General features: G+C 33.6%; 1 protein-coding gene and 1 long non-coding RNA gene across 3 annotated transcripts in view; both read left to right on the top strand.

The window, feature by feature from the left end:
* The window catches only part of LOC143253351 (epithelial sodium channel subunit delta-like), a 64615-nt gene extending 58963 nt beyond the window's left edge, over window positions 1-5652 (top strand). For both annotated transcript variants that reach the window (XM_076507103.1, XM_076507104.1), the window contains 3 exons: window positions 820-881; window positions 4553-4628; window positions 4957-5652. In XM_076507103.1, the coding sequence (XP_076363218.1) occupies window positions 820-881; window positions 4553-4628; window positions 4957-5151 (333 nt within the window). In that variant the 3' untranslated portion in view covers window positions 5152-5652. The remainder of the gene's footprint in view (window positions 1-819; window positions 882-4552; window positions 4629-4956) is intronic.
* Window positions 5653-13711: 8059 nt separating this feature from the next.
* LOC143254638 (uncharacterized) lies at window positions 13712-26734 on the top strand. The gene is made up of 3 exons (XR_013030296.1): window positions 13712-13800; window positions 14090-14196; window positions 25763-26734. It is a non-coding gene; the product is annotated as an uncharacterized LOC143254638 (long non-coding RNA).
* Window positions 26735-27788: the final 1054 nt, after the last annotated feature.

Below are 27788 nucleotides of genomic sequence, written 5' to 3'. Positions count from 1 at the left end.
ATGATGCTGACTGAAAGTGTGAGCAAAAAAGACACACCAGGAGGTGTTGCTGATTGAGTATATCTGTTGATTTCAGGTGTATTTTCTTGTTCAGTTCTACTGGGTTTTCATCATAATGAACAGACAGGTGATGAGCTTGTCATTGATCCAGTATAAGAGATTGTCCCACTTGTTTACAAACACTGTTTTTCTTTATTGTGTCTAATTACAGGTTGTTTTTCTTTCTTTAAAGATGTTCAACCTGTTTATTTCTTACACAATCTAAAATTTAATCAAGTCATCAGCGACAAAACACTCCTTGTATTTGTTGCATAAATCTGCTGTTATTGTAGATTACCAATCAGAAATTCAGGTTTGCCTGAAAATACCAGAATGGCATTAGCATTTCTCCTTTCTTTCTACTTAGTGGTACTTTCAGGTTAATCTGATATTCTCAAAAAATAATAGGTTGTTCTGCTACATAATGAGAAAATTAGCAAGATATATCACAAAGTTGTACTGAATTTAGCTCAAACTGATTGCTTGCTTCTGTTTCTTTGTTATTGAAAACAACACATGGGAAAAACTAACACCACAAAAAGATGGTTCATTAGATGTTTTAGTGTTCATAATGTTTAGGCAGGTATACCCTTAAACTTGGATACAAGATGAAATGTCTAAGTGGATCAGAAAAGCAAGTTCCACTTCTTAAAAATTTCCAGTTTAAACACTGTATAAATTGTGTTCTTTGATCAGTCAGTCATTTTAAATTAATATTAATGTACCTGCATAAAGTAAGAAAGAAAAATAGTTACAATTAAATATGATTTTACATTTCAGAAAACATTAATGGTGTTATACAAAAATGTTTTAAAGAAAGCAGTTTCTTTGGAACAGTTAAGGTATGTGTTTGTTTTCTACATTACTACAAATTTTCCTGTTACTTCAAAAGTAATGTTTGATTTATTTTATGTAACAATACATGACAGTACAGTTATGAGATTGTCATATGACTGTAAATGCTCATTTTCTTTATGAACCAGATATTATTCACAGTTGTTATATTATAACTCAGCTGTGTAAGTGTCTTTTGTGTTTGTGATTAAAATTTCTAAACTGTTTTTAAATTCATTTATAATGCTAAAGACTTCATCTTAATGTGTTTATGCTATGATCATTACAACTAAATATTACTTCGTACAAAGTACCTTATTTCTGTTCACATGTAGAGCTATTCTCTTTCAGTGTTGTTCTCCATTTGCAAATTTGTTTGCATGCCACAAGCCTTTTTCATTTCCTACACACATCTAAATTGACATGGTTTATCTCATTTTAAGAAGCAAATTATCATACAACAAACTTTCACCAAAGAAAGATCATGCATCCACCTGATTCTTGTGACTTTCTTTGTAGAGGAAGTGTACTGTTTTACCTAACTTACACTTTTAGATTTGCAGTGATCATGTTTGGATGTTTAGTTTGTGCTCTCTTCAAGTTTTTTTTAATTTTCTTATTGATTTATAATCCAGTAATACTAATTTGTAAGTTATTCCGAAGTGGAATTTATTTATATTTTTACCCAGACACTGACCTTATTCATTAATTACATACTCTTTCATACGTTTTTTTCAAATATAGTTGTTTTTTGTTATTCATTTTGGAGGTTATACCTTCTACTTACATATTTACAAAGGTTTGGATAGGAAAAACTCAGCTGTGGAATTATCAGCAGCTATTTTGAGAGATTAACAGTTATTTGAACCAACCTCCTTCCTGGTGTTTGCCATTTTTCTCAAATTATTGTATTTATTTATCCCATGTCCAATTTTTTCTTGCCTTCATCTTACCCTCACTTCTACCCCAAACTATTTTCCACCTTCTTTCTGAGACAATCCACCAAAACACTGAGGGGTTTTCATGGAATGCATTTGCTCAAATTACATCTATATTAAAATGTTTTTCAACTTTGGCCCTTTCTTTGCACATGGTTCCTCTGTTGTTTGAATCGTTTGAGGAGAGATGCTGTATTGTCCCAAAATCCTTTGTCACCTACTTAACTTAATACATTACACTTGCCCCATTTTCCACATAGGTTGGTACCTGAAGATCTTCCAGCAACTTTGGAATCCAGAATGTAATCAGTTGATTGTTTATCTTGCTCTGAGCCTCAACGATCTCCTATTTCCATTTCTCTTCTTAATCCTTCCCATAACTTATCTGTCTGTCACCCAGGGGATAAATGTTTAATTTGATAATTCTTGTTACACTGCTGGCAGTATTGTTGCACTGAGGGCTTGTTTATCTGAGTCTGTTCCTTTTTGGTAAGATTTCTTCAGGGATCTCTTGGTTCTTCAGATTTTATCTAAGGGGCTTGTCCTCAGCTTCCTCTCCCATCTCTCATTATCTCAGCAATATTACAGTAACAATTGTTCTCATTCTCCTTTTTTGGATTCAAGTGTATAGTACTTATCTACTTGTTTGTCATATACCAGCTATTTCAACCTTATCATGGATCTTCTTTTGCCCTACTTTACCTCCATTTGAACCTTTGTCATCTCGTTCCTGTCTCATTTAACAATTAAGGCATAGTTCCTTCTTTTTTTGGTCTGCAGACATCTTCAGTCAGATTTGTTTGTCCTCAGTATTTCATGAAATCTGTGCCATTCCACTTATACTCTCCCTTAACCAGATTAATATTTTCTTGTTAAAACTTCAGCAGCACAGGGGAGTAATTCCACTAGTAGTAATCCCTACTAATTTCCTTTTTTTCCATTTCCTATTAGCCATTCTGATCCAGACAGACATCTATGTCTCATTCATGCTCTTTTCTGTTATACTGCCTGCATGACTCTCTTCAGTAATGATCATTTTTACTTTTTCATTCTTTTCATTTCTCCTCTATTTATGATCTTACTCCTTTCACACTTAGAAATTGTTTTCAGCTTTTAATTTAGTTGACTTAATCTTCCTTCACTTCTTCCCACAGGTCATTTCAGGTGACTTAATATCAGATTAGACATCTTACTTTTTCCATACATCACTCTTTGGAAGAAATTCTTCTATTTACCATACTTGCATTTCTCACTATCTGTATCATATTGGTTTCTTCTTTGTCAGGTTATCATCTTCCATCTGTTGCTATTCTTCAGACTTCAGTGCAACTGTAACTGGGTAAGTTTTCTTTCTTTTGTCATATATATTATTTCTGGGCATGTCCCATATTTCAACTAGAATCCTGCTCTGTGACAAACGTTGCTTATTCAAGTGTACTTTACTTTCTTAAAATTGTACATACTGCTCATTACAGTCACATAAAATAGAGATGGGATGTTCCAAAACATTAATTATTGATTACTTCTCACAATATATTTGCTTATTAAATATGCCTTATTTGAACTTAACTAACTCATGGACTTTGTGGGAAAAGCTGAAGGGGATTACTGCCATTCCTTAGATTTACTAAACCAGGCTTGATCTGCTTTTAAGAATAGGGTTTCTTGGTCACTTCTTGCAATGTCTCTAGTGTGACATTCTTCTGAACTGTCCACAGAATGTTTCTCACCCTGCAAACTTCTTCTAGTGGAGTAAGAGTTCTTACAACTTCCCACTTCCAAGATACTGGGATGGTGGATACTGAAGATGGTACAATTCTTTTTCCTGCTCCAGCAACTTCAGCATGGATGTTGGTTCCCAGTGGTTTAGTTTTGGTGTGTAGTTGACTTATCAACAGTATAATATATGTCCTACCTTCACAGCACTTGATTTTTGAATACTGTTGGATTGCCATATAAGGTCCATCATACCCTTATTACCATAATCAGGATGTTTTGAGGTTGGTTTGAAGAATACTTCTAGTTCTCCCTTGCTCTCGTCATTTCATCTGTTCATTGTAGGATTCTAACTATGTATGTGAGTAGCAGTAAAGTACTTTGTCAGAGGTTATACTCTGACAAGGAATGTGTAAATGTAAGGCTTTTGGCATGTGAGGAAATATTTGCAAATAAAGAGTAGGACTGAACAAGAATAGCTATGTATGTAATCATAAGTATGTACGTGTCAGGAGAACATCTTCAATATAGGAAAAATCATAACTTCTAATTTAGTTATTTATGGAAGAATTTTTATTGCTTATTTAAATTGATTAAATCATCTTCATATAAATATTACTCAAGTCAGCATCAAAGAAGGAACATCTTGTGTACATTTATCAAACAACATCTGTCAACTGAAGTTTTAAGTATTCTAATTACTGCATCTATAAAAACAAATTAAATAGACCATTTTGGATTTTGTACTGAATGATTTTCTATTGAGACATTTACTCATTGATGAAAGTTCAGAAATTTAATTTTAAAATTTTATACTCACTAAAATGAGTCTTATTTTGAAACATGTCTTTTATTTACCTTACTGATTACTGATGTTGGTTTTCATTAAATTGAAAAATAAGTAACTAAAATACTTACTATGTATGAGAGAATAAATTTATGCAGATTTTCTGATTATTAACATTAATAACTTTCACAGATTTCTAAAAATGTAGATGTTAATTTATATGTACATTTTGTTCCAGAGAATATGCTGTAAGGGTTTCGCTTGTTATTCAAAACAAAGAGATTATAACCTACCAACACCATCCAAAATATCAGGTAAACTTTTTACATTGAATAAACAATCATAGAATATGTTACACCTGAAAATACTGTTTAACTCCAGTAAAACATATAATGACTTAGCAAATGATACTTTTCAATTATAAAATGTTTTACAGGTGCTAAGGACATCATGAAGTTATATAAAATGTTTTCATTAGGGTTTAAATAATTAATAAATTTGTTGAATGGTTAGAAATAACTGACTCACTATAAAAATAATCATCTGATAAGTTTACATTTTACTCAAACCTGATAAAGAAGCATCAGTCATGTATCTTGAATATTTATTTTACTTATATTCAATAATTTCTGCTTTATATAGGAATTAGAGCTGTTCAGTTACATTGGTGGATATCTTGGAATATGGCTTGGTATCTCACTGGCAAGCACATTGGATATAATCATTAATTGCAGCATGAAAGTGAAAAACATTTTCTTATATTTAAAGGTGCTATCATCAAATACCATATTGCCATTTCAACAGGCTGTGGCTACTACTGATGTGAATGAAAAATAACATAATTTGAAGACAAGATGTAGTGGATGCTAAATCATTTACTGTATTAGCCTATTAATTTGTATAATGTATGCAGCACCATAGATTTTGAAAGTATATATTGATTCTAATGCTGTATGATTATTTTAAAGTGCACCATATATTAGTGTCCTGATTTGGTGTCAACTTGATGTCAGATTGTCAACATCTAGTTTACACTAACACTTGTACCTGTTGTGTCCTTGTAGTATCTTATGCAACTTTTGCCATTTATAACCTTGTTTATTAAGAAGTTTAATGGGATCAAATGTAGATTCTTTTTTATGAAACAAAAAACTTTTTCTCAGTGGGTAAGAAGTTTGAGGAATTAGTGTGTTCATTTACATATATATGAAACTTTCCCTTCTTTATTTTTTATTTGATTGACTTATAACGTTGTTGTATTTTATGACAATTAGCAATGTTTTATATTACTTCACATTATATTAAGATTTCCTTAAGCCACTTTTTATATTTATTTTTACAAAGAACATCTAACTGCATTTAATATATTGTCATAAATTTCTCTCTTTTACATTTGTAAGGATTGTATACTTAGTCTGGTATTAAAATTAGGCTAAAGAGCAGTTTGTATATGTTTCTAATATTGTTTTTTTGGATATACCAAGAATAAGATACTATGAAACAATATTATCTTGTTAGTAGTGGAACTCATTTTATCTAATATAGTTGGTAATAGGCATATCAGAAGTAAGATTGTTATTGTGATTGAAGAGTGTCATTCAAGATGGCAACACCCTATACTCACAGACAAGTGGTCTATTTGAAAAGTATATCCAACTTCCATCCCAAAGCATTGTTATTTACTCCTTTAATTCTCACAAAGTGTTTGCATGCTGAGATAATGAACTGACCTACTTGAACAAAGTTTGAAACTTGTTAAGTCATAAAGTTTATTTTAACTTTACCTGTACAAACTGTCATCCTATGACACATCTCCCAATACACCTCGCCACACTAGCTTAAGACTAAAGTCAAACATTTATTTGGTACCTTATGAGTTAACAATGTTATATGTATTTGGAGTATTAAACTAAAGGGAAGGTATCTAGACAACACCACTTACCTACAACTCTTGAGTTACTCATTTACTAATGAACAGTGAGATTGATTGTCACCTTATAATGTTCCATGACGAAAAAGGCAAGCATCTTTGAATATTCGGATCCAATTCTTGCAGATGACGAGTCAATAACCAGGCCTCTCTATGTTTTAACTTTACTTTTTTTTTTCTTTGTACATCATGTACAGGAGAAATAGTGTGATGATGATTTTACACCAGTTAGTGATTTTATAAGTTTATTTGAAATATTTTTGACTACTTAAAACTTGTCACATTTGTTTCACTTGTACAAAAAAATCAACCATATACATCACAGCGCGTGTATAGGAAGAAAATACGCGGTCGTATATCTATCATTTCATCTCTATTCCTTGTAAATTTCCACATTTCTTGATTAATCAGTATAAACTTGTCACAGTGATACAGGATAACATGAGGAAGGGTATGTTGGAGGGCTAGACTCCCCATCTAATTTGACATTAATAGGATTATTGAAAACAGTATATCTTTCCTTTCAGTACTAATATATTTATGTATTTTTATTGTACTTTTTTATTTTTATTACATTAACAAAAGGAAAACTAGAAGCATAATTTCCGATAATTTGTTACAAACGAGTTCGGCCCAACACCACTCGTAATCAGAGGGTCGCGGGTTCGAATCCCCGCCACACCAATTATGCTCTTTCAGCCATGAGGGCATGATAATGTGGCAATCAATCCCACGATTACTTGGTAAAAGAGTAGCCTAAGAGTTGGCGGTGGGTGGTGATGACTAGTTGCCTTCCCTCTAGTCTTACACTACTAAATTTGGGACGGCTAGTGCATATAGCCTTCGAGTAGCCTTGCGCGAAGTTCAAAAGAAACAAACAAACGAGTTCGGCTCCCCCCATCAGTGGCATAGCTGTGTGTTTGCTGGCTTACACCACCAGAAACCGGGTTTAGATATCTCTGGTGGATAGAGCACAAATAGCCAAGCCCAATGGGTAGTAGCTTTGTGATTTGTTTGTGACAAAAAATATCTCATTGCGGTCGATGTGTGAGACAAGACGCTACAGCCATCTGCCAGTTATTGGTCGAATATTAAAACTGATTTATCGACAATTTGTTGAAAGTTCACATCGAACAAGTTGTTTTTCGTATTTAATAATACACACACTGTTTACATCTTATTCTCTACATCAAAACAACATTAAGCATATTTTGGGATAACTAATACTTAACCATACCCTTATAAATGACAAAAACTGAGTTTCGATGCACGTGGTGAGTGCATTACAAACAGCCCATGTGTTTAACAAGAAACGAACTAACACACACAGTAAATAAATATTACGTATAGAAATTTAAACGATATAAATTTGTGCTAAAATCATTTGGTTTATTTAAGTGTTAGTTTGAGGAATATTGATGGATATTTCACTGTCGATATCTGTACACTCGCGAGTTGTTTTTTTTTCCTTTCAACTCAAATTTCCAAGGTTACATTCGTCTGGTTAATTACAAATTATTAGACGTTACGCTTTCCGCTGAGTGACAGTAATTATACAATAACAGAGAATATTCACAGAACATCAACACAAATATAACGTTAATATAAGTACTTCCTACTTGATCCTGGCGTGTACTGACGCTTAATCAACTGGGGTTATTTACAGTCATGTGGCACTAGTGATTTCTTAATGGATAAAAATCGTTTCTTCTTTGAATGATATTGTGCATTTCCTGACATACTGATTTGCATCTGTACATGCTATAATATATTGTGTTTGTTGTTGTTTTTTTCCTGGAGTGGTGATAGGTAAAAGAAGGGGTAAAACACAAATCGGAAAACTTGCTAAAAATTAATATTCAAATGGCGTGTCTAGTTTATAAAATTAAGAGGAAAAATATCCCCTTCCTGGTAAAAAAAAAATTAGAAATTCATAGCAGAAAAACCTAAAGATGAGCTATCTGCGTTTATATTTCGGAAACTTTTTTCCAATGTACTTTTTATCGACGCTTGTGACGTATAAACTTGATGTATTACTACCAACCCCCTTAAGTACTATAACGGACCCTCCAGGAACACACGAACTAGTTTGGGAACCTCCGTTCTAAATATTTGGGTCATAATATTGTTGTTTTTCCTTTCTACTCCTTTAAAAAGAAAATAATTTCATTTTGTAAATGATAAGTACATTGTTGTATGAATGTAATCTCATTTTTCATGAAAAATCTCTTTCAAATAATTCCAAATCCTTTTCATTGCATGAACTGATCTCTTTAACAATTTTTCTCTTTAATTACTGAAGCCATGCAAAGTGAGATTAAGTTGGCATTTACTTTTTAAAAACTAATGTAGTTCCTTCCATTTTAAATACAATGCATAAAAACGTCGAATTCTTTAAACTATGAAATCAATTATCCAAGGTGTATTCATTTCACAGGCGTAGCCGGTAGAGGCATATTACTTTTTGTTTTATATATAATAAAGTCGTTTTGTACCATTTAGTACAAAAATAAAACTTCTAAAGTACTATTACTTTTATTTGTTTTAATGACAATTTTATTAAAGATTCAGATTAATTTCAGCTTTTTAATTTATTGGTCCCTCCTTAAAATGTTCTGCCCCACCGCACATGTAGTAATTGAGTGATTGTAGAAGACGTAAATTACCTCCATGGTTAAGGTGAGAGAGCCCACATGCTGAAGGTTTGGAAGTTGGAACTTATTTCCATGACCAAGCTGGCAGAAGTAGCATGGAATGATTATAAAAGATATGAGTTACTTTCTTTGCCAGGTTGACAGAAGTAACACAATAAATTCACCTCCATGACCAAGGTGACAGAAACAACATACAATGATTATATACTTTTAAGGAATTGCGACATCTACCTGTCTAAATAGGTGAACAGTGTCTGCATTTTCTTTAATTGTTTGTTCAGTTTAGAAGTATCTAACCAAAATGACATCCCCAACCTGTTCCAGTGCTAGCCGTAAAACATACAGTGTCTGAAACATTGAGGCTCTCTTGCACAGAACAGCGAAAACAGTCAAGATAAAACATTAGGTAGTCTTTCCAAGAAAATCTTTGATGGAAATAGGATTCAAGTATTATAACCAATATAATGATGAGCTCAGAATGGAGGATTAAATATGTTTGGATTCAAGTATTGTTACCAATATAATATTAAGCACAGAATCGAACAACAAATACGTTAAAACTTAAATATTATTACTAACACTATACTATTAAAATATCTATAATTAAATATCTACCCAACCTAATTGTTGGACCAACCACATTGCTGCGCCTCCTTATATAACTGTCCCAGTTCGTTGTATTAATCCTAAAACAAACTCAAGGCGACCAGGGTGTATGCAGTGTCCCAGCAACAGAATATGACGCGACGATTCGACCCCAGGAAATTTCTGAGCGAATAATTTCGTCTGCCACTGTCTGAAAGAAGTTGATCGTGGCTATTCTGTTTGGCAACGACTAAAGACCAACACTAATAAACACACTCTGGAACAATCGAAGGTTCTGCCACTTCAAAAGCTCAGATAAATGCCATAGTTGGACATACACTTCGGTCATTAGAGGGTCTCCGCCGATATGACTGAGGCTTTTAACTTAGTGTAGTTTAAGCCTTTTGTAAACGGATATAAAAGATCACAATTTGTATCTTAAGAACACAAAGATTATCAGCCTGAGAGGTCACTTTTTCTTGAGACGCTGCAGTCAGCCATTCTATTGTTGTGAAGAAACGCCATATCACTTGACTAGGTTTTCGCCGAGTAACAGTCACATGTGCCGTCTCCATGAGGGTCGAGGATTTGGTTTGTTTTGAATTTCGCGCAAAGCTACACGAGGGCTATCTGCTCTAGCCGTCCGGGTGATGATGACTAACTGCCTTCCCTCTAGTCTCAAAATGCTTAATTAGGGACGGCTAACATAGATAGTCCTCGTGTAGCTTTGTGCGAAATTCAAACCAAACCAAACATAGTGCATCCTTGAGGTATATCTTACTTGTAAAAGTAAATAAAGAAATAATATCCTCAAATTATTCTTTAACGAAAGGAGCATCATGAATTGAAATACAGATTTTTGCAGCACCTTTTATCACCCATATTTAAGGAAATAAATTTCAATGAAAACATACTGCTATTAATTAATTGTGTCAATTATGATGCTACCATAAAAGCGGGCACCTCTAAGTTCAAAATAATATCTTTGTCTGAAAGAGCAATTTTTTACCATTGTTGTAAGTATCCACACAGTAACATCTTTCGTGATGAGGTCAATAGCCTTTTAACAAAGGGTTGATGCATGTACCCCGAAGACCAGTGTAATATCTGGTTTCTTGGAAGGCCATATCCCTGTATGTAATGTATTAATATCTTAAATTTTACTATGCAAAGTGACAGTTTTACCTGCTAGCAGTAAGAAGACTTGTTCTTATTCGGCTAATATTAATGGACAAGCGAAAAATATCGTGCACAGGCTTTTTCAAAATAGAAATTCGTAAAAAATTTGTCCATTCATATGAACAGGTAACGACCGAGAGTCCACACACAAGCGCATTCAACATTCAAACTCTTTCCAGTTTCTATCCAATTTTAAAATGTGGATATACAAATAAGAGCCGTATCATGAATGCAATGGTTTTACCAACACATTTAAGAAACTGGTATTGTAGCTTGCAGTTCCTCCATAGTCTCAATTTGATTCTACTTTAAGTGTCAGATTTACTGCATAGGGAAACTGACGTAATGCATTTTCTATAACAAATGGCTGTTACAAATAATGATTTACAAGAAAAAATTATACAAACTCACATACAATATTCAGTCTTTTATCTGGTCTGAACTGAATATTGTATCGACTGTCCAGGTCCACAGATAGGCAAATTAATCCTGAGTTGACATTGTTACACTTCTCATAAGCTCGCTTGCTGTCTATTTTTGGGTGGCTTACAAACTAACTGGAATGTCATGTTATGGGTGATTTGAATTTGTTACACATCACTTGTCCCAATTCCCTTGTAGTTTTGCTGGTTGTGTGCTGTAATGCAACATATATTCATTTCAAATGGCCTGAAACTGTGTTAAATGATAAATTAATTTTAGAAGTTAAATAAATGTCGATATCTTTTCGATTTATGATACTTATCAACAATATTGATACATCCAGTTTTATATTTCAATACGAATATGTTTTAATATCACAATTTGCAATAACGATTATTTATAAGTCATGATCAACATGCAAAGGGTTTACAAACAATTTCGAGTCTTCCATTTGGTATGGAACTTCCTTAATATATTATTGAGGATCAGAACGAGCGAATTAACTCTGAGTTGAAATAGATACAATTAATTAAACAGGAAGCTAGTTTAGTTTAGCTAAGCTGATTAATAAACATTATAACAATCACATTTAAGTGCTCGAGGCTTATAGCATTGCTAGGTGGGTTAAAGGCTTTCGACTCATAATATGAGGGTTACAGGCTCAAATCTCCCTCACACCAAACATGCTCGCCCTTTCAGCCGTAGGGGAGTTATAATGTGACAGTCAATCCCACTATTCGTTGGAAAAAGAGTAGCCCAAGAGTTGGCGGTGGGTGGTGAAGACTATCTGCCTTTCCTCTAGTCTTACACTGCTAAATTAGGGACGGCTAGCGCAGAGAGCCCTTGAGTAGCTTTGTGAGAAATTCAAAACAAACAAGTGAATTAGATCGTTGAATGCAAATATGGTAAGATGGGTAATTTAATGCTTAATAATTATTTTCCGCTTTGTATTCAAATACCACAAATGTATTTAGTAAAAAATTGTTTATTTGGCAAGTAAAAAATATGGATTATTAGCATATTAGAGTAAAGTATGATTTTTTCCAAGGAAAAAAAAAGAACAAATTAGAAAAAAAGAAACTTTGAAGTTTTTGGCAACTTACGATTTTATAGAAATTTTTGTATTAATGTTAATTTAAAGCACCACATTATGAATGATTTGAAAAGTAGAACTACTTTTTATCAAGGTATATTATTTTGCAATTTCTGATTTTTTATCTCTTGTCTTTAAGTAGGAAACATTATAAATGTCGTAAAATAAATCTCGATGAGAATATTTTACCGTGAATTTGGGTTAAACCAACAAGAAATAGCCACAAATATTTGGTCCAGATACTCTTCTCTGAATCATAATGAGTTTGTTTAACACATAAATTTGGGTTAGCTCATAATGAGACAATAACTAAGCATTTTAGGTAGATATTCCTGTTTGGCCACAACGGGAAAATTTACATTAATTGACCCACAGCAGAGTATAAAACGAGAATTTTTGTTACTGATCCATCATGTCTTCTGGTTTTTATCAATGGCTTTATGACTGTATTGTGCTATTGATTCTCCGTAATTTGATTTTATTGGCAGCCTCATTTCTTCTGAATACTGATAAATACCATCAATGGTTATCTTTTTATATGCGTATTGCAAAGAAGGTTACTATAGTGCGTGTAGATATGAGCCTCTCTTGTTAACTTGCCATCTTCTTTATCTTAACCCTTATATAGTCAGGCACATACATTCAGATAATGATATCATCACATAGTTTAGTTTCTATATTTTCTAGTAACTAATTGCAGACTACCAACTCTGAATTTTAAGAATCAAAGTGTGCATATTAGTTGGAAATACTATGTTGGTGTGACTGTCTATTTGTGATTCAGTGCTTTCAGTAATTCAAAGGAAAGATAGTTTCATGGCTTGCAGCTTCTTTGGACTGCTTTTAAGAAGCTGATATCTAAGGTACAACACGATAGTTTCAAACCCAGATATTGGCCGAGATAAAATGCATTTTCATTTACATAGTATATCATTTGTTTGTATACAGTTGCATGAAAGAGAGAATATCATTTTATAATTCAGCAATATATTCATTTAATTCAAACTTTTATGTTCAAAGAGGAAATTTAAAAAATGCAATTTCTAATCAGTTTTGCAGGAATTCACTGACAAAATAAATCACGTAAAAGTGGTACCTGTGAATGTAAGCAAATACACCTAGATCCAACAAATTATCATGTTGAGTGATTGATTAGTTAATTAAAGCTAACTGTTGTATTAACTTTAAAAGAGTGTGCTTTAAGAAAAAATGATGGATTAACAAAATATTTGTTTTGGTATCTTGAAACAAACACAGAAAAATTGGTAAAATAGCATTTACGCATAATAGAGTGGAAACCCATTAAAATAGTCTTGTATATAAATTTTCTAACATTTTTATAGTAAAGGTAAATACAAACTTTTTACAACAGAATATTGTGTAGTGGTAAGTGATCAAAAGACTACAGCAAATGGAACTGTCAGAAGTATTGGAAATGAAAGAACTAGTTTTAACATATTCATGTATTTGCTTAAGTCTTGCATTGTCTTTTGTGTTAAAACTGGTTCCTCCAACTTGTTTTGTGATTGTTACAGAGATAAAAAAGAGAAACATTTCCATATTCTTCTGAACTTTTACTGAGTACTGAACAACAATTACCATTGGATATTTGTCTGATTCAGGTACAGGCTTTATTCACTCAATGTTTTCAATAATATTTATAAAACAAACAAAAGTATTATATTACTCTATACACCAGTTGTTTGTGAGACTCTGTTGCATTAAAGATTAAGTAGAAATTGTATGTAATTATTAGTTTACTCACATCTAGATCCCATTATATGATTCTTTTTGTTTAATACAAATGGCTCAATAGAACTATTGTGTTGGTTTTAGTAACGTTTTTACTATTAGAATAAAAGTAGTGAATTTAGTTATAATGAATCTATTTTGTTGTGCAACAAATTTCAGCTCTTGGCTGCTGCTGGTGAAGAAGGGTTGGAGCAAAGGCAAACAAAAAGGTCAGAGAAGGATGTTGATGTCAAGGGGGTTATAGATAAAAGTCATCTCTTGACAAGGTATGTAGACATGGTTGTCTATGGGGAGAAAAGAATTAGATTATGCTACACAAGTGGAGGACATAGCTGAGAGAGCAGGAAATATAATAAAAGAGGTCAGCAGAGATGCAGGGTTTGGTGAATACAGGGGCTAATGATGTGTAGGGAAAAGTATGTCAGAGGAGCTTATTAAAAGTTACAAAGAGTTGATAAAGTCATTTAAAGAAACAAAACGACATAACTTAATTTTGCTAGTGATAATGCCCAGAACTGACTCTGAAATAAGTCACTAGGGCTACATGTTAGACTAATGTTAATATATAAGGATGAGCAGTTAGGCTATTTGGGTTTGTGGGATGGATTGATTCAGCAGAAGAAAGGACCTTTTTGGAATGGATGGTTTACATTTAAATAGGGTAGGGGTGGCTTGTTTGCTAAGGCTATTAACTCAGCCTTGATGGAAGTTTCAATCTAGGACTAGACAGTGTTGAGAGGCCAGAAAAAGAGGCTATTTAATAGAGATATACTATTAAATAAGTGGAGGAGTGGTTCTACATGTGAAGTGCAAGTTACATCTTTTTGAAGTTGAGGATATTAAAGATAATAGCAAGTAAATGTATTCTATTTGACTTTCTGTTTGTGAATATAAAAAGAAAATGCTTTCAGTGGGAATTAGTTACAGGCCATCAAGGTCAAACGAAGAGGGAGAAAGGTTTTTTTGGAAACTTCTCAGACTGGCTTTCTTCACCAATTAGTAAAAATCTCCTATTTTAGATATACTGTTAACTTCAAATATACAAATGACTGAAACGGTAGAAACTGCGTAACATCTGGATGCAAGTAATGATTACTTTATTAGGTTCAATGTTTTGCTGCATAAGTAAGGAATAACAACATTTTGGCAAGAGATTTAAAATAAATTTTGAAGGAATGTGACAAAATTATCTATTGTAAATTGAACAGTTGAGTTACTTAGAGACACTTATCAGATGTGGACAATTTTTAAATATTCAAGGTAAACATATTTCTTATATAAAGAAAAGGAGAGCAGCAAGTTAAAAAAAGGTTGGTTCACAAAGAGTTTAAGACATAAAATGAGAAAAAAGCATCATAAATTTAAGAAATTTAAATTGACTGATATGATAGGAGACTTAGAAGATCATAGACTATTAAGAAAGTTGGTGAAACAGTAAATTAGAACATCAAAAGAATGTATGAGAAAAGGTTGGTTTAAAGTGTAAAGAAATAACACTTAGAATTTCTTCAATTACATATCCCCCACAACCATAAACAACTTTTACAAGCTTTTTATACAGCATCTTGTCAAATACTTTCAGAAAATCCAAATACATTCAATCTACACCATTACCTTCGTATGCATAAGCAGTAACCTTTCCAAATAATGTCAAAAGTTTTATAAGATAAGATTATCCTTAGTAAAACCATGCTATCAATCCAATAAAATTCTAAACATTGTTAATTGACTTCTCACTGCATCTTTTAATAGATTTTTCCAAACGTTTTCCCACAACTGATGTTAGAGTAATGAGTTTATAATTACTGGGACAATTTTCATCACTTTCCTAAAATAGAGAAAAATTCACAATTTCTTTCAAGAAAAGTACTGGATAGTTAAGAGCTCTATATGACAGAATTAAAAAGGCCAATGGTTCTTGAAAAATTAAAAAGTTTGTTAGATGGACAATGTCACCATATCCAATGATTTTTTCCAAAATCAAGGGTAAACCTGTGATTAAAATATATCTAAAATGGTGCCATTGCCCATGGTCATAATGACAGCACGACAGTAAAATGTTGGCTATTATGACTCGAGTGTCACACATTGGTGCATAAGTACCAGATAAAAGAAAAGGATAAGTTAAAAACTATGACAAGTTTGGAAAACATTCTCCTTCTTATTCTTATGGAAACCAAATGGTCAAAGTTCAATTGATGGTTTTATCTGAAAGAGCTTGTTATCAAGTTGCTCACTGTAAATTGACTTCCAACTGGTCCTGAGGTTGCCCTTTATTACATGGCAGTAGTCCACATATGAAATAGGCACAACTGTGATTTCACTAAAGCAAGTAAAGTTAACTGTAGTATCAACAGGCTCATTCTTGTAAATACCAATGTGGCCTGGCATCCAGAAAAATTGGATTAAAATAGATGATAAAGAGAAATGGACCAGTCAATTTCAAATATTGACAAGAACAAGATTAGAACTAATGTGAAGCAATTCCAGTGCCAATAAAGAGGTAAGTTTGTCAGTGTAAATAGTATAGTTCATGTACTACAGTAGCTTTTATGTAATCCAGGGCAAGAGAAATGGCATACAATTTTGGCAGTGAACACAGAAACTATAGAAGGGATCCTGTGTGCAACCACCGAATCATAACAAACTATGGCAGAGTTCAGAGAATCACCTGATTTCAAACAATCAGAATAAATGGGAATGAAAGAATAGTTCAAAAGATGTTTGGCAAATAGAAGACAGTACTTCCAATAAGAGCATCTGCCTTTTTCAGGTGACTCAAGGAAAGGTCACACTTGGGTATGGTCATCACTCTGCCAAGTCTTGATGGCTTAGAAGGTGGGGTATGAAGTAGAAGTGCTATATACATAATAAAAGCTTTTGCTGAGAGTATCAGTAATGCTTTTGAAGTTTACTGCAATTATGTCAAAATCACAAAAAATTCCATAAATTTATTTTCTTGTATAAAAGACAAGTATTTTATTTATTTATTTATTTTCTTCAATTCAGTGCAAACTAAATTAATACTTGGAAAGCAAAAGGAAAAAAAAAAACATGCTTTTTCTGGAAATATCTGCATCCAAAAATGAAGATTTCCATTTTAGAGGGAATAAATTTGAAAAAAAAAAACAATCAGTATTGTGAGTGGATGCTAAGAATAAACTTTTCAATAAGATGGCTTCAAACGTTTAAGATACAAAAGAGAAAAAAAAATCACTTACAAAGAAATCTTAAATGATTTTCAAACTAGCTTCCAACTGTTAAAAATTTCATATGAAAGCACTTTAATAATATTTTTTTCACAGATGTCCTCTGAATAAAAAAATGGTTAAGTTTTGCTGAAAACTACTTGAGGATTATCTGCACTTGCCATTCCTAATTTAGAAGTGATAGGAGGAGGGTAGTTAGTCAACATTAAATCAATAACAACTTTTATCAACAAAAAAAGAAATGGGCTGTTACAAATTTCATGCTTGGTGATGGGATTAGAAATCATAACCCAAGACTTACGAGTTTAGCGCCCAAACCATCAAGCCATGCCACATTGAAAAATGTATGTAGTATTCCACCTTGAGTGTCAATTTTAGCTATGTGTTGTTGAGAGGAAATTCATATAGTTAAATAATTAGGAAATTTTAGTTACAACAGTCGTGACATAAAGGAATCAAGTCAATGTTCTTAGTATGTCTTTAGTATCACATGTATATGTGTTTACAAGTATTATAACAATTTCTTAATCTCAAACATGAAGACTCTTACACAGTTGAAATATGTCAACTTTGAGTGGTATCTAGTTTGAAATAAAAATATTTACTGTTAATGAGGATTGCAGGAATTATACTATCATGGATTTGTTGTTTAAAATAAGGCAAGCACTTCTTTTGAAGTAACAGAACATTTTGTAGAAGTTAAAACAAAAACATTTTCTTTCATTTCAACTATTACATTCAGGATGTTTTTAGAAGTTTTTATTGGTGGGGGAAAAATGTCTTATATGCTGTAAAACATGATAGTCTATTTTTAAGCTCAACTACTGTTTGTTACAGGAATTGAAATCCAAATGTTTAGCACTACAAGTCTTCAATCTTCCAAAATTATTGGGGTTGGGGCAAACATTGAGTATTAAAACAACATATCATAATGAATAATAATAATTCAGATAATAACTAATACACACCAATACAGTTTAAAAATAAAAAGCAATAAATTACTCCAGAATATATACTTATATGTTCACTCTGTAACTGGAGAATTGGTTGTTAGATATTTACCCTTATAATGTGTTCTCTGTTCCAGTCAATCTTGTAAATGGAAAAGTTAATTTTATTACCTATCTTTTGTATCTGATGTTTTAGAATTGTAATAACTGTATTCTTGATTTTTTTTTGTTGGATCAAATTTTCAAACATCTTCATTTGTGGTAGTAATAATCTATAAATTGTTTTTTATTGGTACATAACTAGTATTAAGCCCCAGAGATTGTACTTAATGTATCTGTAATGACGATCTTGATTGAACAAACGAAATTTTTAAACATGCCAGTAACTTCTATTTTGGTGGAATTATCATCAAATAATTCAATTACTCAACTGAAAATGCTTTTATTCTCATTGGTAGACTGAACGACCTTTTAGTTATGACAGTTTAGTTACCAGATTGAAACAAAATCATTCAATTGTTATTTTCAGATAACAGAACAGTACTATAAAATTTGATGGAAGAGGGTTCCTTAATATACATTGCAAATAGATATAACAAAATATTACTGAACAGTTTGTTTTGAATTTTGCACAAAGCTACTCAAGGGCTATCTGCGCTAGTTGTCCCTAATTTAGCAGTGTAACACAAGACAGAAGGCAGCTAGTCATCACTACCCACTGCCAACTCTTGGGCTACTCTTTTACCAACAAATAGTGGGAATGACTGTCACATTATAATGCTCCCATGACTGAAAGGGAAAGCATGTTTGGTGCAACGGGGATTTGAACCCGCAACCCTCAGATTGCGAGTCGAACACCTTAACCCACCATGCCATGCCAAGCTTTACTGAAGAGATAGGTTGATTAATGCATGGTTTTGGTGAATTTGAATTCATATTTTCCAGATATAATGTAAATTGATTCATTTAAACAAAAGAAAAGTTAAGAGATAAAAAGATTAATTCTATTTTAGTATTTTGCAATAATTTTTTTGCAATATTTGTGTTTGAATGGAAGAATTATTAAGTCAAATAAATTTAATAAAATCTCAGTCCAAAATAAATGGGGATGAACTTCACTTCTGAGCCAAACTGGTGAATAAAACACTTATATTATAAAAAAAACAAGACCATTTGGAACTTTTCTTTGATTCCTTACCTTGCATACAAAAAAATTGTTCTCCTTCAATACTACCCTCTATATGGACAATTTTGCTTGCCACTAGTCTTGATACTGCCACCTTCTCCTATGGTGCAGCTATGTTGTAGCATGCAGCTGAGCATGTGACAACCCTTCACCAGTAGGTGGGCATACATCATCATCTTGGTTCAGTTGAATCCATAAACTGCAAATCTTCACTTCTTGATTTGGCATACCAGATGTGTATCCCTCATTTTTCTTGTGATTAACTCTCTTTTTTTTTTTTTTGCTACACTTTTTTGACAATTTGTGGTTTTATTTTAAATAGCCTGCTTTTATTCCCAAATCACTGATGCACAATTTCACTTAGAACAATTGTTGTTGTTAGTACTAACAGTGAAAACAACCTACATTTTCTGTGGCTTTGGGCTCCTTTCTTTCTGCTGAGGAGGTCTTTTGGTCTTAGTTTGCCATGAATTGGAGTCCACGATGTATGCTGTAGTGTCTTCTAACACAAGACTGGATATACCATCTCCTGGTGTGCCTCAGGGTGATGATTTGGCTAACTGTTTTCACCGTCCTCCTTTGCCATGCAATCCAAGGATTACACCTGTTCTCACTCCAAGACCTTCCTCCACCTTCCGTTTCTCATTGCCCATGAGATTGTATCTCCTTTGGGAACATGGGCTTTCAAGGTAGTCCTATTTACCTTCGGTCATGCTCACATTCAAGTTCTTCAGTTTGTGTTGTACATTCAGTGAAACCTTGTGCAGGATCACATGGACCCTGTTATCTTTCTTCCTCCCTCAATGTATGTTTGTATATCCTAGTGGTTTGACAGACATAACATCACACCTGGCATTCCTCTTTTGTTTATCTGCTCCATGTTGTGTCTTTTTACAGTCACTTCTGTGATGGATTGGCAATTTATAAATTCAAAGGTGTTTGCAAGTCATTGGTTTTGGTCTCATCAGCTCTGCACGTCAATCTTCTGGAGATACCTGCCATTAACCAGACTTTATATCGTTTCCTACCTTCGGTGTAGGGATAGTTATTCATGACAAAATTCCAATGATATAACCATTGTTTGTCACATCAATTGACAATGGTAGGACATCACTGTTTATAGAGTCTTCTTAGATATCTACATCTGTAACCATTCCCTTCACACATATTTATAGTACACAAGCAATTACCTAATACTAATCTGTACAAGCCTGTGTAACACTTACTGGAATAATTATAATATTATTCCAACAGAGAACAGCACCAATAAGAATAAAATCCATGTAACAACTGTTGTAGTACACAAAGTTTGAGGAGGATCAGTGTAAGCATACAACTTTCTAGCATCAAGTTTCCAATGACATTGTACGTAAACAGCTTGCATTTCTAGCTTTTTATGTAAATGTTAAATTTTCAAATATTTTCATTTATCTATATATATGCAATTTTTCATTGCATGTGGTCAAGAAAGTTTTATTTTATCTGTTTTTATTTCTTTCTCACTTTATGGAGGTGACACTTGTACTGCTTATAGAACATCAACAAGTGCCTTCAAATGGTAGGCCAGATTATATCTCAACGTTTATCTTCCCTTTCTCTGGTAAATATACACAACTGTTTCATTTAAATATGATATAAGAGTTATGATTTATATATTTATAAACACAAGTGTTAAATTTAGTACTTTTAAAAGTAATAATTTATCACAGGTTTGTATTCACAACTGTTTAGTAATGATCCAGAGGCGTAACTAGGGTTTTCAGCGCCCAGTTTTCGCGTTCCCTCGTGACAAAATGTAAGCCATAAGGGGTCCTTCATGTTTTCCCGGAAATTTATGAGTTTGAGAACGTGAAAACCTGCATTTCGTGGCGTATTTTTAGGGTATGGAAGAGATGAGAAAAGTGAAATAATTGAGGCAACAATGGTACTTTGAAGATATAATTGAATAACAGAGAAGGACAGAATCAGAAACAAGAATGCATATAAAAAATTAATGCAGAATTATTTTATACTAAAATAATAGTGAAACATAACATTGCGAAAACTTAAAACATTACTTTGGATATAGTAACCTGAAAAGTTAACATAAAGTAAAAGAAATAGTTTGATATAATGCTTTGGATGTAATTATGTAACTTCAAAGAGAAATTCTTCTTGTCTTTGCTGCTGCAAATTTATCGATTAGTTCCTCAAAATTTATGCTGTTGGTAACCTCTCGCTCCATACTCAGCAAAGCCAAGGCTGACTATCTTTCCTGTCCCATGGATTATCTCAGGTAAGACAGGATAAGTTTTAACTTACTAAAAGACCTTTTACAACTGCAATAGATGTTGCAACAGTCAGTAAGATCTGCAGACCAACTCTCAGATTTGGAAATACATCATCCCCATACTGCACAATGAAGTGAAGGAGGTTCTTTGGTGTCGAAAGCTTAATATCATCCCTTGTCTTGAGTAGCATTCGGCAGTACATTATTTCACTAAACATCTCCAAGCCATCCAAGTGTGTATCATAAGAGCTTCCCATAAAAATGCATCTCTGTTTCAAGCTATTCTCATTAGTTGTAGACATCAGTTCTTTTATGTCTAAAAGAAAGCCAAAACTAGAGTCCAGTTTCTTCAAGCTGATGAAACTGTCTCCCATTTCTGTTTGTATTTTGTCATACTTTTCATCAGTTGTAGCATTTCATTTTCTGCTCTGAGTCTTACATCCTCTGCTGTTTCTCTGGGCATTATTTTTCTTCCTTTGCCGTCTCTCAATTTGGACATCACAAGAATTGCACAGTTCCTTTGCTTCTTTAAGAGAATTCTTGCATATGGCATCACTGTTTTTTAGGAAATACACTTGTAAAGCCCGAATATCTTGAGCAGCGTTATGGAAATTCATGGTGTGGTCCTGAAGCCTTTTCTGAACCCAGTCAATCTTGGCAAGTACAGTATTCCAGAACCGAAGAAAAACCAAAAACTCAAATGTTAGAATCCGATGTAACAACTGAACTGCATTACTTCTTGTATTTGAATTTTCCTCCTGATCATCCGCATTATTTTCCATTAGTTCTACCAATTGTTCTAGTTGATCATGTATCGGTTATACAGCTTCTACTATGGCACTCCAACGAGTTTCTGACTCTGACTTTACTGATACACGAAGAGCAGTTTTCAGTATCTCCCATCAAAGAGTTGATAGCGAAAAATAAACGTAGACAGCTTGCACAGTGCTGAAAAATGTCACGCCTGCTACCTCATGACTAACAGCATGAACCCCAACTAAATTAATTGTATAGTTATCACAGTTAACAAATGTAGCCTTTGAGTTGAGTTCAGCAAGTCTTTGTTGCAATCCTGATTTATGGCTAGATATTACAGATGCATTGTCATAACACTGTGATCGACAATCTTCGAAAGGTAATTTATCCTTCTCGAGTTGTTACAATATTATGTCTGCAATACTTGCTGCATCTTTTTTATGGTCTTGAATGAATCCTAAGAAAGACTCCTTCACAAGTACAGTTTTTTCCTCGAAGTTTATATCTACATATCTAATAATCTCCAACATTTGTTCTTGGTGAGAAGCATCAGGAGTTGGATCAAACATTATTCCATAGTATTTGGCTCTCTGGATGTCACACACAAGTTTTTCTCTAACTGTAGATGCTGAAAGCTGGATGAACTCATTTTGTATTTCTGGTCAAAGGTACATAGTTGATCCTAGATTTTGCTGCACACACAAAAGGTGGCCCTTCATGACTGAATCGAACTCTGGAACTAGCTTCAGAAGTTCTATAAAATTTCCAGCGTTTCTGTGACTCTCCGTTTTTTCAGTTTCAGTGGTACTTTCTCTGTGGCCTCTTAGGGTCAAATTTTGTTCGGCTAAATATTTTATGCACCATAACTCCCTCTTAAGTACTTGTCGCCATTCTCTTTAGCAATTTGATTTTCAAGCTGTGCATCTATTAAACCTTCTTTTTTATCAGCCTCCTTTCCATTTCCTTCCATGTTGTGAAACAATCCCAATGCCTTTGGGAATTCTCATGTGCAGTAATTTTTTCTGGTTTTTTCCAACTATTTAAACTATTTTCAGTTTCCAGAGAAGAACAGTTACTGACTGCACCTTTTGATGGGAAAAGCAGACACGAAAAACAAAATGCCCTGGGGAAAACACCAATTAAGATCGATTTACTGTACCCCCTTTTCCTTTTCCTAATTGTTTTGTAAACCATGCTAAAGTGATTGATCTATTAATTTTTGTGCAAAAGGCCCAGCACTATTCTGAAAATAAATCGACCCTCTCTCCACTATTTCTATGAGAAGTGCATCTGACACGATTGCTTTTCCTGATGCCTTGTCAAACTTCATATATCCAAATTATTGATGGTGAATCACATCACCTACAATTTTAGTACATTTTGGCTTGTCTTGTTGAACTGGATAAGGTAAATCATCATCCAAATCTTTTTCAGAATTTGATGAACCTTGGTATTCCATTTTACTTAAATATGTCTGTTTTGAATCGGTTTCATTGCTGTAGTTCTCTTCCAAGTCTTCTTGTTCAAGGCTTTTCATAGAGTCATGTGATGTGTGTCTCGTTACATCCTTTACTGATTTTGATGTCGATGATTCGAAATCTTCTCATCTTTTCAAAAATGCTGTCAGAATTTTGCCTGACTTCGCACATCCTTCATCTTGGGCCTTCCTTTGTTTTCTTCCTTCTGCCCCATTTAATTTTTTCTATTGTGCTCGTTTCATTTTATTGAGTATTTGTGAAAAAATAGAAATATAAAATTAATAACTTATCATGTTGGAACTTAATTATTGTTTATATTATAAATATTCGAACTAGTATAATTTGAAATTTGTGATGATGAATGGGGTCCATCATCTTTAAGGCCGAGGTCCTGGCAGAGCTATAGACCAGTGTTCATAGTCGAGTTTTGATTGAATAAGAGCGCGATATATCTTTAGCATAGAACATCGATCCTCTCCCCAAGTGTTTTTGTATATTTGACCTGTAGCTGCTTGATGTGTGGTATAAAGGTCAGCTTACTCTAAAAGATAAGCCCCAAGAAATTTGTCTCAGAGACCAGAGGCAGCACAACTTCATCGATATTGGCAAAAGTGAATGAAAACAATTTTAGAGAGAGAGAAGTTAAAGCCTAATGCTGTTGTCCAGTTTAGTGAATGATTGAAGGCAATCTGTAGGTTCTGCTCAATATAAGTTCAACGACAGACATGAGATGTGAAAGTCGTCGACATAGAGCCTGTTTGCAACAGTGAGAGGGAGTTATACAGTGATGGCATTAATTTTCATTCTGAAAAGTGTGACACTCAAACACACAGCCCTGGAGGACTCCAAGTTCCCATAGAAAAGAGTGAGATAGTTTTAAACCCACACGAACTTGGAATTTCTTGTCCATTAACAAATTTTTAATAAATATTTGCAAATAACCACATAACCCATATATATGGAGGTCTCACAAAATGCCATTCCTCCATGTTGTATCATAAGCCTTCTCAATGTCAAAGAATATTGATACAAGGAGTTGTTATTTGAGAAAGGTTTCTCTGATTGACGTTTCAAGTCCAACCAGGTGGTCCAAGGTGAAGTTCTGTCGTCAGAACCCACACTAGGTGGGTGAGAGGAGGTTGTTTGATTCGAGGAACCAAACAAGACGAGCATTAACCATCCTCTCTAAGGTCTTACAGAGACAACTCGTCAAAGCAGTTGGATGGTAGTTTGAAAGAATTTTGGGATCCTTCCCAGGCTGAGAGAAAAGTACGACAACAGTCTGGCACAGGATCAGGAAAAAATTCTCCTGAAAGATCCAGTTAAAAATAATCAGAAGAATAGCAAGAGAAGCAGGAGATAGATGGCGCAGTATTTTATATTGTACATCATCTGAGGCTCGCGGGTTCAAATCGCGGTCGCACCAAACATTCTCGCCCTTTCAGCCGTGGGGCGTTATAATGTGACAGTCAATCCCACTATTCGTTGGTAAAAGAGTAGCACAAGAGTTGGCGGTGGGTGGTGATGACTAGCTGACTTCCCTCTAGTCTTACACTCTTAAATTAGGGACGGCTAGCACAGATAACCCTCGAGTAGCTTCGTGCGAAATTCCCAAACAAACAAACAAATGTGAAGACATTGTAAAACAACATTTGGAAAATTAATAGCTGTAAATAACTTAATTAACATTTTAATCCTGGACGCTGAGCATGAAAATATTTCCTAAACCATTTTAACTTATGTTTTTTTAAAACTTATTAATCCATCTGAAACTATACGTTGCAAATAGTTATTACACCGTTTGAGCCTCAGAGTTGTAAATATTTGTTAAACCATTTGAACCTGGTTGATTTAATATTCTTTTATAACCTGATTATTGTAGTTACTTGTAATCCAGCAGTTCAAAATAACCGAAATACTGTAGTTACTTGTAATCTAGGAATTCAAAACAACCTATATAATATATTTTCCTGTAATCCGGCAGTTCAGAAGAACCTGGATCCTGTAGCGTGGATTATGTAATTATATACTCGCCTTTTAGGATGTGAAAACTGCTCCGACCAGTGTAACTAAGACTGTGGTACGCGTACAAGTGGTGTTGTTTGAAGCCATACAGCTGATTAATGTCAGTATTATGAGACAATACTGTGCCCTCGTTGGACAGCAGTAAATCTACCGACTGACTTATAACGTTAAAATTCAAGATCCATTTCCCCGAAAGAATAGAGCTTTGCTCTAAAACGAACAATGAAAGTGGAATATTAAATTTTTAATAAGTTTGAGCAATACTTAAAAAGAAAGAAACACACATTTAAACAAAAATTAGAAAACATGAGATATATGTATTTATAGAGTTCTTACAGAGTTTCGTATACAGAAATACTGTTTCTTAATTTATGTCATGTGCGATCGACATATGATCATGAAACATTTCTACTTAGGTCTTTTTATACCTTTCTCATGAATAGTATTCGTGACGATTTATTTTTGAATCCCTAGAAATTGTTTGTGGTAACTTTGCTGTATATAAGTTTAGAAATTCCTTGAGAGTAAACACTTCCGACTTTCAATTGGCCTGCACTCTTAGAGAGGTCATGTTATTATTTTTTCTTTATTACATACAACGTCATACTATCTCAGCCCAAATGTGAACAAACGTTCTTTTGAATAAGACAAAGAATTTTCAATTCTCTCCCTGTGATGTAGAATTCATGTCGGAAGTTCTGTGCACTCGTCTTTTAGCCTCGAAAAAATTACAAGTTATAGAACCACTTGAGAATGTCAGCAGGGCATATACAAAAAAAATCACAAATTTCACAGTTTCACCGACTGACTGACACTGTTGAACGCTTCTAGCTGTGTAACAAACAGATGTACTATAGTTATAAGTGTATCAAATAGAACACAGCACGAGGACCACGTGTTAGTGATTACGTGAAGTAGTTTAATTAAATTGATTGACTAATATATCAACCCTTAGTATATGCACACAACCACAATCCACACTACATTTCACACTGTAGTGTGTGCCATCACATGTGCAACACATACGTAACTTACAATGTGTTCACATAACACAAGTGAAGAGAATGCACACAACATATAAGTACCATAATATTATTGTGCACACCCACAATGATGATTTATGTACAGGATATCAACACAAATGAATTAATGATGCACGAAAAATACATGGAAAAATATTGAACAAAATGAAAATATAGGAAATTGTCACGCTGTATAGAACTTCCTCTGTACAACCACACAAAGGATTGTGTCGAACATCCGCTTCATACATACTTCGATTTTTATAGTCATGTTATCATACAACTTATACAAACGTGTCTATGATTCTTTTACTTTTGTATAGACGATAACGGTTGTATAACATCAATACACAGAAACCTCTGAGAATTTGTTTATATTTGTATTTTTGTTCACATGTACAGTTAACTGCAAAAGAAAGGGCAAGTTCTAAAGGGGGAAACGCACAAGTTATAGCTGACTTTTGTGTTGTCATATAAATAGATTTTACAGTATACGCGTTGCTACCAATAATTTGATTCACAGAAACCTCTAGTCATTGTATGATAGGCATACCTGGCTTATTCTTTACAGGGTACAGAAATTGACGCAACAGACATGAACCGAATGTTGGATACGTCCCCTCGTGAGGTTGTACAGAGGAAGTTTTATTATACTCTGTTCATTCCTGACTTGACCTTCACTCTATAGTGCACCTATTTCTATACATTTATTTTTTTCCGCTTATTAAATAAAGATTGGTTTAATTTAATACTACATACAGTATGTTTTTTCAGCTCAGAAAAGTCAAATTTTAAGAACATTTCTTTTCGTTTCTTAATATTCATTGTTATCCAATAATTAAAACTTCTTCATTTATTAGACGTATTTGTTCGAAAGTAAACAAGGGCTATCTAAGCCAGGGGCCTGGCATGACCAAGCGCGTAAGGCGTGCGACTCGTAATCTGAGGGTCGCGGGTTCGCGC

This window comes from Tachypleus tridentatus, chromosome 6 (assembly GCF_004210375.1).
Source record: "Tachypleus tridentatus isolate NWPU-2018 chromosome 6, ASM421037v1, whole genome shotgun sequence".
In the NCBI taxonomy this organism is placed as follows: domain Eukaryota; kingdom Metazoa; phylum Arthropoda; class Merostomata; order Xiphosura; family Limulidae; genus Tachypleus; species Tachypleus tridentatus.
The sequence above is the reverse complement of the archived record's forward strand: the minus strand, read 5'-3'. Positions and strand labels throughout refer to the sequence as shown.